Source organism: Gossypium arboreum, chromosome 2 (genome assembly GCF_025698485.1).
Source record: "Gossypium arboreum isolate Shixiya-1 chromosome 2, ASM2569848v2, whole genome shotgun sequence".
Taxonomy (NCBI): Eukaryota; Viridiplantae; Streptophyta; class Magnoliopsida; order Malvales; family Malvaceae; genus Gossypium; species Gossypium arboreum.
Genome location: NC_069071.1, coordinates 5766892 through 5783343, shown reverse-complemented (window position 1 = coordinate 5783343; position 16452 = coordinate 5766892). Strand labels below are relative to the sequence as shown.

At 36.0% G+C, this 16452-nt stretch overlaps 1 protein-coding gene and 1 pseudogene across 1 annotated transcript; one reads left to right on the top strand and one right to left on the bottom strand.

Moving 5' to 3' along the window:
* Positions 1-284: 284 nt before the first annotated feature.
* LOC128284181 (zinc finger BED domain-containing protein RICESLEEPER 2-like) lies at positions 285-1418 on the bottom strand. The gene has a single exon (XM_053021940.1). The coding sequence runs from the start codon at positions 1416-1418 to the stop codon at positions 285-287; it is 1134 nt and encodes a 377-aa protein (XP_052877900.1).
* A 1960-nt stretch (positions 1419-3378) lies between these two features.
* On the top strand, positions 3379-5411 carry LOC108465178 (linamarin synthase 2-like; annotated as a pseudogene).
* Positions 5412-16452: the final 11041 nt, after the last annotated feature.

Below are 16452 nucleotides of genomic sequence, written 5' to 3'. Positions count from 1 at the left end.
CCATGAGAGGAGTTAGAGGACTTCTAAAACTATCGAGAACACGCCCACCCGTGCTAAATGCACTTTCCGAGGCAACTGTTGAGATAGGAATAGCAAAAATATCTCGAGCCATTTGTGCAAGAATAGGAACCTAGGGCTGTTCATTTTCCACCACAATAGTAAATCAAATGAACTTGAATTGTTTACTTCTTCATCTTCACCCAAATATCTATCCAACTCAGATTTGCTTTCTAATCCAACTTGTTTCTTCTTCTTAAGGTATTTTTGTTTGGCCAAGCCCGTTTTCATTTCGATCGATCTATTTCCATTGAAGCGCAAAGATTAGTCAAAGAACTAGATCTACCTTCAAACAATTCAATTCTCCCAGCATTAGAAGAATACTCATTGAACAAGCAATGCAATTCTTTATCAATCATTTTTATAATGTCATTAGCGACATTAGGAAAAAGCAAGTTGACCCCAAAGTCCAAAAAACTCATTTTACATCGCGGATCAAAGATGACCGCCAAGTAAACTAGCATGTTGATCTTGTTTCCTTCACCCCAATACTTATTATATTTCTCTCTCATTTTGGAAGTCATAGAAATTATTTCTAGATCTCCACAATCTTGCCACCCATCAAAAAGACAATGCACATCCGTCAATACTTCAAAAAGTGAATGAGAGGTAACATGCAAAGATCCGGACACCTTCAATGTAAGATGATAAAAAGGCTCCAATACTTTTATAACTCTTCGAACAATTTCCCAATCATCAAATGTAGGAACTCCATCTCCAGCAGTAAGATCAAGAAAAAAATTATGGTCATCACGTACATATGATTCAAATGCACGCTCATATTTTTCAGCCACCTTTAACATCATATATGTTGAGTTCCATCTAGTAGGCACATCTAAACACAATTGAGCCTTACTATCTATCATTTCTTCTTTTACCCGTTGGTTGAATTTTGTCAACCTTGATGGTGATGCTCTTATATACCTCACAGCACCTCTAACTCGATCCACAGACACAGAAGCATCCTTAATACCATATTGCACAATGAGATTAAGAATGTGTGCAACACATCTCATATGAATAAATTTTCCATTTGCAACAGAAGCATTTCGATGATTGAATTTCTTTCTCAAATATTCAATGGCAACACTATTGGCGGATGCATTATCAACCGTAATAGTGAAGACCCTCTCAATCCCCCAATCTCGAAGACATTTTTCAATGGCTTGACCTATGCTTTCACCTCTATGAGCGGATATTGGGCAAAAATTTATAATCCTTTTTTGCAACCTCCACTCATCATCCACCCAATGTGCTGTTAAAACCATATAAGATATCCTCTGCAATGAAGTCCAAGTGTCTGTAGTCAAACAAACTCTACTTATATCTTTTTCAAAATAGTTCTTCATCACACTCTTCATGGAGTTAAATAAATCAAGACAATCCTTCTAATTGTCCAACGAGATGGAAGACTAAACCGTAAGGTGCTATAGAAAGAAAGTATTTGAAACCCTCTCCTCTACAAATTTAAAAGGTAGTTCATCCACAATTATCATACGAACTAATGCTTTTCTAATAGCATCTTTATCAAACACCCAAGTTGATAAATCTGTTGTTTCTTGGCTAACCTTCACAAATGCTAATTCTGATTGCTTCGGATTAGAAGTATTACCTCGAGGTCTTTTTAGGCATGTTTTCAAATGGTTATTCAAATTAGTTGTAGAACCCAAGTTGATTCCATGGTGTAAGTAACATCACATGTATTGCACCTTGCTCTCTTCTCCCCCTCTTTAGTCACAAATTTGGTGAAATGGTTCCAACAAGATGCTCTTGGAGTAATCTTTTTTCGAACATTTTCATTGGTTGTTGTTTGATCATCTTTACTTGGGGAAGAATTTTGTGAACTTTGAGTTGAACCATCTCGCTTTGAATCACTCATCTACAAGTAAATATTTGTTGCAATCACTAACCATGACCAATAATTAATTTAAAATCAAACCTAATAAATCGGTTAAATTAAAAATTAATTAATATAATAGTACAAAAGCATGTTTCTTGGTATTCTTGCAAATAAACAAAACAATCCAAAAGCCATGGCTTATTTAAAGTATTCATAGTCGTGATATCATAGAAATTTTGCTTTGGAAATCATTGCTAGTGGATACTAATGAAAATAGATGTACATTAAGTGCCAATTAACCAAAAAATAGATGTTCATAAAATAAATGTACAGATGGATAAATAAACATTAATGCTGTAGTTTTTTCTTCTTCAATTATTGAAGAAAAATTAGTTAATTCATAAGGATAAAAATCATACAAAAATCTAATAATTACAACTTGAACTAGTAATACAAACTTAATTAACTAAGTTTTAAAAAAAATCTTATAAATTAGTAAACCCCTAGGAAATAAATAACATTTAATAACAAATTAAATTTATAACAATCGAGATGGAACAAAGTCTTCAATAATTTAACCATTGAATCAAAACAAAGTCTTCAATAATTCAAAATGTTTCAAGAGTCAAGACAAACCTTAAAGATGCAAAAACTTGAGCTTAAAATGGAAAAGAACAAAGTACCTCGGTCATTACTCGGAAGGAACAAGAACTCGATTTGGAGGTAAAAATTTTAATTTGAAGGTTGAAATAAACTAAAAGAAGAAGAAGGATTTTAATTTTAAGATTTTTTTAGCAAAACAGAGTAAGGTTTCGTCTTTCGTAGAAATGGGGGGTAAGGGTTTCGTTGAAATGGGGGGTAAGGGGTTTGAATAACAGTGTTTAATTTTATGGTTTTGTGAAAACAAAGTCTGGAGAGAATAAGAAAATTAATTGGATTTGGCTGCTGGAGATGGCATGGGGCTTGGGGGTTTGAATTGATTTGGGGGAGGAATTGGGTTTGAGTTTTAGGAAAATAAAGTTTTGGGCAAACGGGCTTGGGGTTGGGGTGAGGAAAAATGGGATAAAATAAAATATTTGGGCTTAGGGGTAATTGGGTTTGGTAATTAGTAAAAGTTTAAAATTTAAAAAAATTTAAAAATATAGTTTATATTCGGTTTATTCGAATTATTCGAGTTATTCGAATTCGAGAATTCAACTCGACTCGAATTCGAAATTCGAAAAAAAAATTCGAGTTGATTCGATTAATTCGATTAACTCGATTAACTCGATTCGAATAAATCGAAATTCGAATTTTTTTTCGATTTTTTCGAATCGAATCGAGTTTTGCTCACCCCTAGAAGCAGCTGATATTTTCTCAACCTCATCCAATGACAATTATTTTACACCATACTTGCCAACAGCTTTATCCTGTTTTTATCTTTATCCCCGCCACAAGTTAGGAAGAAATATTCATATATAGTATCTTCAATTTTCACCAGCTACTTGACTTCATTGCTTAGTTATTATTTGTAGAAAGATGGATTCAATTAAATCGCATGCAGAATGTCTTCCATTCCCAGCACAAGGTCATATTAACCCCATGATGCAAGTGGCCAAGCTCTTGCACTCTAGAGGCTTCCATATAACCTTTGTCAACACCGAGTTCAATCATAGACGGTTGATACGGTCTAGAGGGGAAGAAGCTGTTAAGGGTCTGCCTGATTTCCGGTTCGAAGCCATACCCGATGGGCTGCCACCTTCCGATTCCAATGCCACTCAGTGCGTTCCAGCAATATGCGATTCCACGCGAAAAAATTGCTTGACTCCATTCTTGGAGCTACTATCTAAGCTTAAGTCCTCAACCCATCTGCCCCCTATTACTTGCATGGTTTGTGACGGAATCATGAACTGTGGTACCAATGCAGCTCAACTCATTGGGGTGCCTTATGTTCAACTCTGGACTTCTTCAACCGTTAGCTTTCTGGGATTTCTGCGCTACAAAGAACTAGCTCAAAGAGGCATTGTTCCATTCAAAGGTTACAAATTTTATGTTTTCTTTGTGCTTTATGTTCATCCATAATAATCTCTTTGAGGTTCTATGTGTTACAGGCACATCCATGCATATTCTTTTGCATATTGAAACAAAAATATGCGTTTTATTTTCCTTGTAGATGAAGGTTTTGTTAGCGATGGGACACTTGAGATGCCCATTGATTGGATCCCTGGTATGCCTAACATGCGCCTCAAGGACCTTCCAAGCTTTATAAGAACCACCGATCCCGATGACATCATGTGGAATTATGCCATAGAAGTATCACAAGAATGCTTAAAATCTTCTTCAATAATCTTTAACACATTCGATGAGTTCGAGAAAGAAGTGCTACAAGTAATTGCTTCCAAGTCCCCTAATATTAATTTATGCAATTGGTCCACTCACCTCCCTAAGTAGGAACCTACTTGAAATCCAACATAACTCACTAAATTCAAGCCTATGGAAGGAGGATACAAGTTGCATCGAATGGCTTAACACAATGAAACACGAGTCGGTGGTGTATGTGAATTATGGGAGTGTAGCAGTGATGTTGAACCATCATTTGGAAGAACTTGCTTAGGGACTTGCAAATAGTAAATACCAATTTTTATGGGTAGTTAGGCCTGACATTGTAATGGGTGAATCGGTTGTTTTGCCAAGAGAATTCATGGAGGCAATAAAAGGAAGGGGCTTCATAACAAGCTGGTGTCCCCAACAACAAGTGTTGTCCCACCCAGCGGTTGGCGTTTTCTTGACACACTGTGAATGGAATTCTCTGTTGGAAGCTGTATCCGAAGGTGTGCCTTTAATTTGTTGGCCTTTCTTTGGTGATTAACAAACGAATTGTCGATATTTGTGCACCACATGGGTCAATGGAATGGAAATCAACCCTGACATAAAGTGTGATGATGTGGAGGCTCTTGTTAAAGAGATAATGGAAGGAGATAATGGGCAAAGGATAAGGCAAAAAGCATTGGAATGGAAGAAAAAAGCTAAATCTGCCATTAGCGTTGGAGGATCTTCTGTTACCAACTTTGATAGAATGATCAAGGAGGCTCTACATCAAAGTTGAACATTAAAATCAGAAAAATTGCTGTGTTGAATGTTGTGTGTATGCTTTTTTTTTTTTTTGTTATAATACACTATTAATTAAATGGGTTAATATTGTATAAATTGGTAATATATATTTTTTAATTTCACAACTAAATTTAAAAAAAACTGTTATGTATCTAATATATTTTATAAATTTAATTTTAATATTTTATTATATTTTATAGGAAAATTATAATCACTCTAACCCTACTTTATAAATTGTAGATCATATAATCGGATTTGCCTTGTTGTCTCACCTGTAACTTTTATTGCCTCACCTTTATCTTTAATTTGTCTCTTTTTCTTAGTTTTTCTTTTGGTTCAAAGAAGAAACCAAACATCATAAAGTTCCCATGTAGAGAGGGAAACAGATACAAATAAATTAACACATGAATTTACTTGGATACAATTTTGAGATTAATCTATAATTTTTTTTTACTTTTATATTTCGATTAATTTAATTCTTGATCTATATAATAATTATAATTCAATTTATCAATTCCAAAAATTTAATATCATAATATGATATGCAGGGATCTATTTTCTTTATTTTTAATAATTTTAAAGTTTAACATTTTATTCAATTTAGTCCTTGAAACTAAAACAATCATTTCTTTCACATTTAAGCTTTGTTTTTTAATCCGTTTTCAATTTCTTCCTTTTATAACTCACTAAAATCCATTAGTATAGAAATTTCATGATAGTTTCGAAATAATTACATTTTAGTTCCTAGACTCAAAATTAACTAATTTTTCTTTACAAACTAGTCCCTATTTCATTTCCAAGCTTAACATTCATCTATTAAACATCGAAAGCTTCAAAGAACAACAATGGTAACTTTTTAAAACTTTAATAGTTTTACGATTTAATATCCGAGTTAACTAAATTAAATTAAAACGATCTCAAAAATATAAAAATTACAAGAAAACAATCGTCTCATGCACAAGGCCAAAAGTTCGACGTTAAGAGCCCTAATTCTTTCTTGTTGTTTTGTGAAGATGAATGAAAGAAGAAAAAAAAATGGAATAGCCCTTCCCTCTTTCCTTCCACTACAATATGTTCTATTATTATCTCATTTCATTTTATTTTATTAATTATAAAAATTGCATGATTTAGTAAACAAAGTGTCGAAACTATTTTTAAATCGAGTTTTAGAAAAATGAGAATCGACTTTAAAAATGAAAACGGGAGTCACCACCAATCTTTTTAGGTGTGATTGGATCACCTTCAAAACATTTTGTTTTAAAATCATTAGTTTTGGTCTACGAAAAAAGAACGAGTTCGGGAGTCTGTTACGTACGAGGAAGGATTAGCACCCCCGTAACGCCCAAAAATTGGTACCTAATTAATTATCAAATGTCTTTAACGTCGGAAATTTAAAAATTTTAAGATGTAATCCTCTTTAAAATATTTTGATTGATCTTTTTTAAAAGAAAAATTGGAGTTCACTCGTATCAAAATTGTAGCGACGTAAAAATTTTTAGCTTAGCTCGGTCGCTAATTGTGGCGATTTATTAAGAAACTTGGAAATTGAAATTTGATTTTAAAATAAACCAGGAGTCGCCACCGATATTTTTTAGGGTGTGATCGGACACCCATTAGATTCCTTTATTTTCAAAACAAAATGAAGGCTAAGTTTAGATCCACGTCAAATTCCAGAGACAAATTAGGGTTCGGGAGTCGGTTACGCACGAGGAAGGTATTAGCACCCTCGCGACGCCCAAAATTGGTATCTTTTAAACATGTGTTGTCTCGATTTTCAAAAATAAAAGTTCAATATATAATTTAATCGTGATCCGATTGAAAAGACGAGAAATTTTAAATTTTCGGTTTTTGAGGAGGGTGTTCCGCCTTTAACATAAGCCAACAAATTCCATCCAACATAGCGATGAAATTCGATGACTTAACATTGAATCGGTACATTGCCTCGATTATTAAAATTAATTGTAAAACAAGACTGTGATTTTCGAAGTAATATAAAAAAACAATTAAGATGAAACAAATGACAGAACTAGAAGTATATTGAAGTGAATATAAGTGTGACAAGTATATTAAAAATCAATGATGATATATGCACAATATATACATATTAAAGATAATAATAAAAAGAACTATTGATAATACTTCACAAACGTATATACACATTAAAATTTATATAATATATAAAATACAACAAAGAACACATATATATAATACACGAAATACATACGGGTATAGTATAATATTGAAATATTTACATAAACCTATACAAAAAAGGACTAATAATGATACTACATAAGTATATACATAAATATATTAAATTTATATACTTATTATAGATATATACATAAATAATGAAACATATACTAATATTCGCATGGTAAGGATAAAATATATAGGTAAGATAATATGAAAAAGAACATATATGCATATATATATATATAGATATTATGGTATTTAACAACATATACATGAAACAAGAAAAGAAATATATTAACAAATAATATAAAGATATATATATAAAATAACATAGAAATATATGAATAGTACAATATTTACAAATATATGAAAATAATATAATGAAATATACTGAAATAGTACTATATACACATAAATATATACACATGTATAGTGAAATATATATACTAATATTGATAATAAATATAGTAGGAATAAAAATAATAAAATAACATATACTGATACGGTATAAAAAGCGTATATACACATAATAGTATGTACATAAGATAATACAAAATATATACACGAAAGGTTATGAGAAAATATAACTAATAGTATTGAAACTACACACACCTATGTATATATATAACATAATATTTAAAACACATATATATATATATATATATATATATATATATATATATATATATATATAATATAAATATAATACACTATATGCGTATATTACAAACACATACATATATATAATATTATACATTAAGTCATATAGTAAATACATTTAATATAACAAATATAAATATTATAACTAATAAATAACAGAAAATGAAAACAAATAAAACAGTAAATTAACCAAAGGGGCTAAATTGAACTTAAAACAACATTTTGGGGCGAAATTGGAAATAAATAGCAGGAAAGGACCAAAGTGTCACGCGCACATAACTTGGGCGGACTAAAACAGCAAACATTCCCTTTCACCAAAACGCTGCGTAGTACGGAGGGACTAAATCGAACAGCATGGGAAATTATGGGGCCAAATTGAAAATGAGAAAACTTGATTGTAAAACCACAAAAAAGCGGAAGGGCTAAAAGCGCAATTAGCCCTTCCGTTATAAAAACACGTGGATCCTGTTGGAGCGGGTCGGGTCGACCCGACCCGGAGCCTAAAACGGCACCGTTTTAATTTTAAAGGGGGGACCAAAATGGTGTGTTTTGGTCCCCTATAAAAGTTAAATTTTTTTAAAATTTTCATTTTTGTGAAGAACGAAAAAAAAAAAAAGAAAAAAGGAAAGGGAGAGGGAGAGGAGAAGGAATCCGCCGGGGGTCCATCGGCCGATCGTCGGCCGTCACGACGCCACCACCATGGAAAGGTAAAAAAATTCTATTTTTTGTTTATTATTTTGTTATTTTATTTTATTATTTTACTGTATTTTAATATGTATGGTAGACTAAAAGCAGGTTTTTTTTAAAAAACGAAATAGAAATAAAAAAAAAGAATCACCTTCTTGGTTCCTTTAACTTCTGATTTTTGATCTGTGATGTTCTCTTTGCTTGGATGCTATTTTTGTATCTAAAATACTAATGCAATTGCTATTATTGCTTTGGACTTGAAATATTTTCTTATTTCTTATGTTTTTCCAACTGCCGAATCCAGAACCCTACATTTGTTGTTTGGATGGCTTTATATAGCCTAATTTTTACATACTTTATTATTATTTTCTATTCTTGCTTCTGTTTTGCTTGTTTGCAGGGAATGGGCATGGACGGTGGAGCGTGTGATGGCTCAGCATGCGCGGGGCGTGATGGCCGATAAGGTGGAGCAGTGTCAGACGCTTGGGGGCGTGGTGGCCAAGGTTGAGGGGCGTGCGGCACAAGTAGGGGGCAAGTGGGGGGTTTGGTTGATTAAGGTTTCTGTTTGGGTTTGTGGTTGTAAGTGGGCTAGGTTGTAAATGGCTTCTTGACGGCTTCAATCTGCTTTACTGTAACCCAGGAAGACGATCTCTGCTATCTTTGATATGCTCTTTTACATTACGGAGACGCCAAATCTGCCATCATCGATCTGCTTTTCGTCAAACCCGGAGATGCCAAATCATCTTAGATTTGCTTCAATATAAACACGTAAAAGCTAAATCAGCTATGTCTTCGATCTGCTCCCTGCCAATACAGAGATGCCAAATCTGGTATCTTCGATCTGCTCTCTGCCAATACAGAGATGCCAAATCATCTTAGATTTGCTTTAACGTAAACACATGAAAGCCAAATTAGCTGTGTCTTCGATTTGCTCTCTGACAATACAGAGATGCCAAATCATCTTAGATTTGCTTCGACGTAAGCACGTGAAAGCCAAATCAGTTATATCTTCGATTTGCTCCTTGTAAGCACAAGGATGCCAAACCATCTTGGATCTACTTCAGTATAGACATCTGAAGTTTGGATCTGCTATGTGTCTGCCCCCATTGAAGTGGAGATGCCACACTTCGATTTGCTCTCTGACAATATAGAGATGCCAAATCATCTTAGATTTGCTTCGACGTAAGCACGTGAAAGCCAAATCAGCTATGTCTTTGATTTGCTCCTTGTAAGCACAAGGATGCCAAACCATCTTGGATCTACTTCAGTATAGACATCTGAAGTTTGGATCTGCTATGTGTCTGCCCTCCGTCGAAGTGGAGATGCCAGACTTCGATTCGTTCTCTAACAATACAGAGATGCCAAATCATCTTAGATTTGCTTCAACGTAAACATGTGAAAGCCAAATCAGCTATGTCTTTGATCTGCTCTCTGCCAATACAGAGATGCCAAATTTGGTATCTTCGATCTGCTCTCTGACAATACAGAGATGCCAAATCTGCTATCTTCAAATTGTTCCCTATAAACACAGGGATACCATGCTGAAATCCTCAATCTGCTTCGCTGTAAGCACAGGAGTTTCAGATCTGTTATTTTCGATCTGTTCCCTATAAACATAGGGATGCCAAATCTTGTTTCTTTGATCTACATTGTCCCATAAAAGACATAACCTGTAGAATGCATATGAGTTCATGCCTAATAATTAGGATGCTATGATCGAAGTGAGTCAAATTCTTCTAATTAGACATGTTATAATGCAAAATGTTATGAAAATGATTTCTATTTCGGATCACTCATTCCTTCATCAAAAGTTTATCCTTACTTCTCTCAAAGTCTCATTCCAACTCAACTTGTGGGTTTGTACCATTCTTCAAATGCTATGACCCACTGAAAATGTCTGTAAGATGATCCTCTCCTAGGATCGAATCGTTTGATTTGTTCAATCATCATTTAGACTGAAGAAGAAATTTCAGTTTCCCCGAGTACATCCGACTCTCACATATGGGAATTCCTTAAACAATTGTCTTGTTTCAGTTTCTTGTATTATCTAGAAATTTCCCGAGTAATATGCAAAACTTCATTTGTGAAGATATTTTAGTTCATCTATCATTATTTCAATGCAACATACTTAATGAATAACGGAAGATGAATAAAATTTTAAGAATAATTGGATTTGAATGAAATATCAAAATGATACAAAAGGGAATTAATCTGATAGCCTATCTTCTAGAAGAAATAGAATCTAAAGATAGCAAACAAGATAGAAGTTAGATGCCCTAGATATCACCGCTTGAGTGTCTATACACTAGCTCCACGAAGTCTTTCTTGAGTTCAACATGTGTTTAGAAGATCCAAAGTACTCCGTTGATGCCCCAGTTTGCAGCATTCTTCGCTTTTTATTGCATCAGATATAGCAAGATTACCGTATACCCTTCAATATTTGAGCTGCCCTTTTGGGTTTTCAACTCAAAACCCCTTTGGTCACAAGGCACCCTTTGCGGGTTTTCACCTTGGCCTCTCCCTTTTCTTTTTTTTTTGAAATCTCAAGGCGCCCTTTGTGGGTTTTCACCTTAGATTCTCCCTCTTTAGACAAAGTATTTTTTAACTGAGTCTGAATTCACTGGATTGGGTAAAATTTTCCCATCCATTTCCGTTAGGATCAATGTACCACCGGAGAAAGCTTTCTTCACGACATACGGCCCTTCCCAATTTGGTATCCATTTTCCCCTAAAGTCCTTTTGAATAGGAAGGATCTTTTTCAGCACCAGGTCTCCCTCGTGAAACTCTCTTAGTCGAACCTTCTTACCATAAGCTCGCATCATTCGCTTCTGATACATCTGACCATGACGGATGGCTCTTAGCCTCTTTTCCTCAATTAAGTTTAGTTGGTCATATCGGGATTGAACCCACTCAGCTTCATCTAACCTTACCTCTGTAAAAATTCGAAGAGAAGGTATTTCTACTTCAATAGGTAATACTGCTTCCATCCCATAAACTAGCGAGAATGGAGTTGCCCTAGTAGAGGTTCTGACAGATGTCCGATAGGCGATGAGTGCAAACGGTAATTTCTCATGCCAATCTCTATAAGTCTCGTTCATCTTTCCCACTATTTTCTTAATGTTCTTGTTAGCGGCCTCTACTGCCCCATTCATTTTTGGGACGATAGGGAGAAGAATTGTGATGTTTGATCTTGAACTGGTCGCAAACCTCTGCTATCGTTTTGTTGTTTAAGTTTAATGCATTGTCAGATATGATCTTCTTAGGCATTCCATACCGACAAATAATCTCCTTCTTCAAGAATCGACTCACAACCGACTTAGTAACATTAGCATAAGAGGCAGCCTCTACCCACTTTGTAAAGTAATCAATTACCAGGAAGATAAACCGATGTCCATTCGAAGCTTTCAGTGATATTGGTCTAATAACATCCATGCCTCACATGGAAAAGGGCCATGAAGAGGTCATAACATGCAAATGTGAAGGTGGAACATGAATTTTGTCCCCATAAATCTGACATTTATGACACTTCTTGGTATAGTTAATACAGTCTCCTTCCATAGTGGCCCAATAATAGCCAAACCTCATGATTTGCCTTGCCATCGTGAACCCATTTGCATGCGTCCCACATACACCTTCATGAACTTTTTTTAAAATTAGCTTAGCTTCCACAGCTTCGACACATCTCAAAAGTACTTGGTCTTTCCTTCTCTTGTATAGGATATCCTCGTCCAAGACATAGTCACAAGCTAACCTTCTCAAAGTTCGTTTGTCATTTTCATTGGCTTGTTCAGGGTATTTACAATCTCTCACATATCGCAATATATCCTGATACCAAAGGCTATCATCCTTTTCTTCTTTCTCAATGTTGCAACAATGAGCTGGAGCCTCATAGACACTCATTTGAATCGGTCTTATCTCTTCCTCTTTATTTGCCTTAATCATTGAGGCCAAGGTTGCTAAAGCAGCTGCCATCTGATTTTCGTCTCGTAGGAGAAAATTGAAGGTGATGTCATCGAACTCTTCTAGTAACCCCAAAACTACCCTTCGATAATTGATCAATTTAGGGTCCCTTGTCTCTCATTCACCTCTCAACTGATAAATTACCAACGCAGAATCTCCATATACTTCTAGGGTTTTTATATCTCGTTCTATAGCTGATTGGAGTTCCATGGTGCATGCTTCGTACTCAGCCATATTGTTTGTACAGTCAAAGTCCAACTTGCACGTGAACGGGTAATGATCGCCATTCGGGGATACCAAGACTGCTCTAATTCCATTTCCGGCTGCGTTAGAAGCCCTATCAAAATTTAGCTTCCAAAGAGAATCTTCAGTGGTTGCTATACACATTAACTCCTCATTTGGAAAATCGAAGTTCAATGGTTCATAATCCTCCAGAGCCCTACTGGCCAAAAAGTCTCCTACCGCACTTCCTTTTATAGCTTTCTGACTTACGTAGACTATATCAAACTTTGAAAGCAAAATTTGCCATCTCGCCATTCTCCTATTTAGAGCCGTTGACTCCATCATGTATTTTAATGGATCAAGTTTTGAGATGAGCCAAGTGGTATGGTATAGCATGTACTGTCTTAATCTCCGCGTTGTCTAAATCAGTGCACAACACAACTTTTCAATTGGTGGATATCTCATTTCACAGTCAGTGAATTTCTTACTGAGATAATAAATTGCCTTTTCCTTTTTCCCTGATTCGTCATGCTGACCCAGCACACATCCCATAGAATTACTGAATACTGACAAGTACAGTATTAACGGTTTATCTGGGCTTGGTGGAGATAATACCGGAGCATTCAACAAATACTGCTTGACCTTTTCAAAAGCATTCTGGCATTCCTCATCACAAATTCCTTGATTGTGCTTTCTGAGGAGGCGAAAGATAGGATCGCATTTCTCGGTCAGTTGTGAAATGAACCGAGCGATGTAATTCAACCTTCCTAGGAATCCTCGAACTTCCTTCTGAATACGTGGTGGAGGCAACTCTTGTATGGCTCTGACCTTGTCTGAGTCAACTTCAATTCTCTTTTCTCTGACTACGAAGCCTAATAACTTTCCCGATCTGGCTCCAAAGGTATACTTTGCTGGATTGAGTTTCAATTGAAATTTCCTCAATCTCAAGAACAATCTTCTTAAGACCTCAATGTGCTCTTTTTCTGTACGCGACTTGGCAATCATATCATCAACATACACCTCAATATCCTTATGCATCATGTCGTGGAATAAGTTTACCATGGCTCGCTGGTATGTTGCCTCTGCGTTCTTCAGTCCAAATGGCATTACTTTGTAGCAAAAGGTGCCCCACAAGGTTATGAAGGTAGTTTTATCCATGTCCTCTGGATGCATCTTTATCTGATTGTATCCTGAGAAACCATCCATGAAGGTGAACAACGAATATCCCGCTGTGTTGTCTACTAAAGTGTCAATGTATGGCAAAGGAAAATTATCCTTTGGGCTTGCTTTGTTCAAATCTCTGTAATCAAAACATATTCGTACCTTCCCATCTTTCTTAGAAACAGGCACAATGTTAGCTACCCATTCAGAGTACTTCACCTCTTGTAAGAATCCTGCATCGAACTGCTTTTTAACCTCATCTTTTATTTTTAGAACAATGTCTGATTGCATTCTCCGCAACTTCTGTTGGACTGGCTTACAGTCCTGTCTTATCGGAAGACGATGTACTACAATGTCAGTATTCAATCCAGGCATATCCTGATATGACCAGGCGAAGATATCTTTGAACTCTCAAAGTAACTCAACCAGACCACGCCTTGTATCCTCGGTAATCAGTGTTCCAATTTTCAACTCCTTCCCTTCCTCTAGGGCTACATTCTCTATTGCCTCTTTCTTATGTGGCATGATTTATTTCTCCTCCTGCTTTACCATTCTTAACAGATCAAGAAATACGTCACAATCTTGAACATCTTCAAAATCCTGAGGTTCCTCTAAACACATGTCTTGCTCACAAGAGAAATCAGGAGTTGAAGTATCAGTGCTCATATCATTGATATCTAAGGACCTGTGAGGGTAAGAAAGAATATATAAAGAATGAATAATCTAAGAATGATTGTTTATGTGCTATGAATAAAAGAATAAGAATTGTCAAAATTTAAAGGATAAAAATGAAACAACACGTTTAAATTGATCAAAGTTATATTTTATTTAAATAATAATAGATGAACATAAGCCTATTTCACAAATGTAATCTTACTACTCCTAGGCCCTAGAGTAACAGACATGTTTCGAGAATTATTCTGAAAAATTCCTAAAGACTACAGGAAGGACTTCCACAGTCTAATTGTTCAGAGAGCTCCCCGGTTCGTAAGGGCGAATGCCCTCGAGGTTTCCTTGCTCCAATCCCTCATCGTGTACAGCATTAATTTGATGAATTTCTTCTACCAGTAATCCTCCCAACTTAAAGGATTTGGATATAGGTGGGAATGTCATCGGTTCCCACTCTACTTCTCCTCCATTCAGACGCACTTTTCTTCTCGCTTGGCACTTCTCAATCTCTTGCCTCTTGTACTTCTCTTCCCACTCTACTTCTCCTCCATCCAAAGCGATCTTTCTTCTCAAACAGTTTTGGGATTTGAATTCCTCCTTGCAACTATCTTCTTAGTCCTTTTCCTGGCAATGCCCCTTTTCCCATCATCATTTGCAGGGCCATCTTTGTGGTTCTAGACATTTTGGGTAACGACACCTCACTTCCTTCCAAAATGAAGGTTGCATTGATGATTTCTAAAGAGCGGAAAGAGCACTCAATAGCTTCTTCATTCGCCTCGACATAAAGGGCCTTGCTAGTGACTGCTGCTATAATGTCCTCCTCCGCATTGATGGTTATTAACCGTCCATCTGTTACTAACTTCAATTTTTGGTGCAATGAGGAAGGCACCGCTCCTGCCGAATGTATCCATAACCTCCCCAATAAATAATTATAGGAGGGCTTGATATCCATCACCAAGAAATCAACTTCATAGGTATTTGGCCCAATTTCCAAAGGGATGTCGATTCGTCCCATCATTTTCCTTTCAGTTCCATCAAAGGCTCTTACCACATTATGACATATTTTCATATGCGAACTATCAATGGGTAATCTGTTTAAGCTGGATAATGGCAGGACGTTCAAAGCTGACCCATTATCAACGAATACTCTTGGCAGCGTGTATCCTTTGCACCGAGTAGTGATGTGCAAGGCTTTGGTTGACCCTATGCCCCTAGGTGGAATTTCATCATCATTGAAATAGATGAAATTGTCAGCACTGATGTTATTTACCAACCAGTCCAATTTGTTAACGGATATGTCGTGGGTGACATATATTTCGTTAAGCACCTTCAATAATGCGTCCCAATGCACCTCAGAACTCAGAAGTAGGGCTAATACTGATATACGCGCTGGCTGCTTACGCAACTGCTCGACCACATTATACTCGCTATGCTTAAGGAATTTTAAGAACTCCTTAGCCTCCTCCTCCTTCACTGGCTCATTGATGAGTATTTCAGTCTCTTTCTCTTTCTCAACCTCGACACCTTTTATCTTTGTGGGCTCCACTCTAACGCCCCCCGTATCATAACGTTTCCCACTCTGCGTATGGGAACCTTCATTTTGCGCATCCCTAGATGCACTGGCTATACTCTCTTCTTCAGGTACTGTTATACTGCAATCATAACTCCATGGTACCCTCTTGTCATCCTTGTAAGGGAAAGGATTGGGTTTATTGGATGACAACCCTGGGCCCAGTTTGCACTCCTATTTCATTATTCCCCGGTAAAGAAATAATAATTCTCGGCCGGTGGGTTTCTTGTCGTTCATTTTCCAGTACACATATTTGTCCTTCGCCAGGACTAACCTCAAAAATCTGTAGCTCTTTGTTAACCATAAGGCCTTGCACCATGGCCTTAAACTTCTCACAATTTTG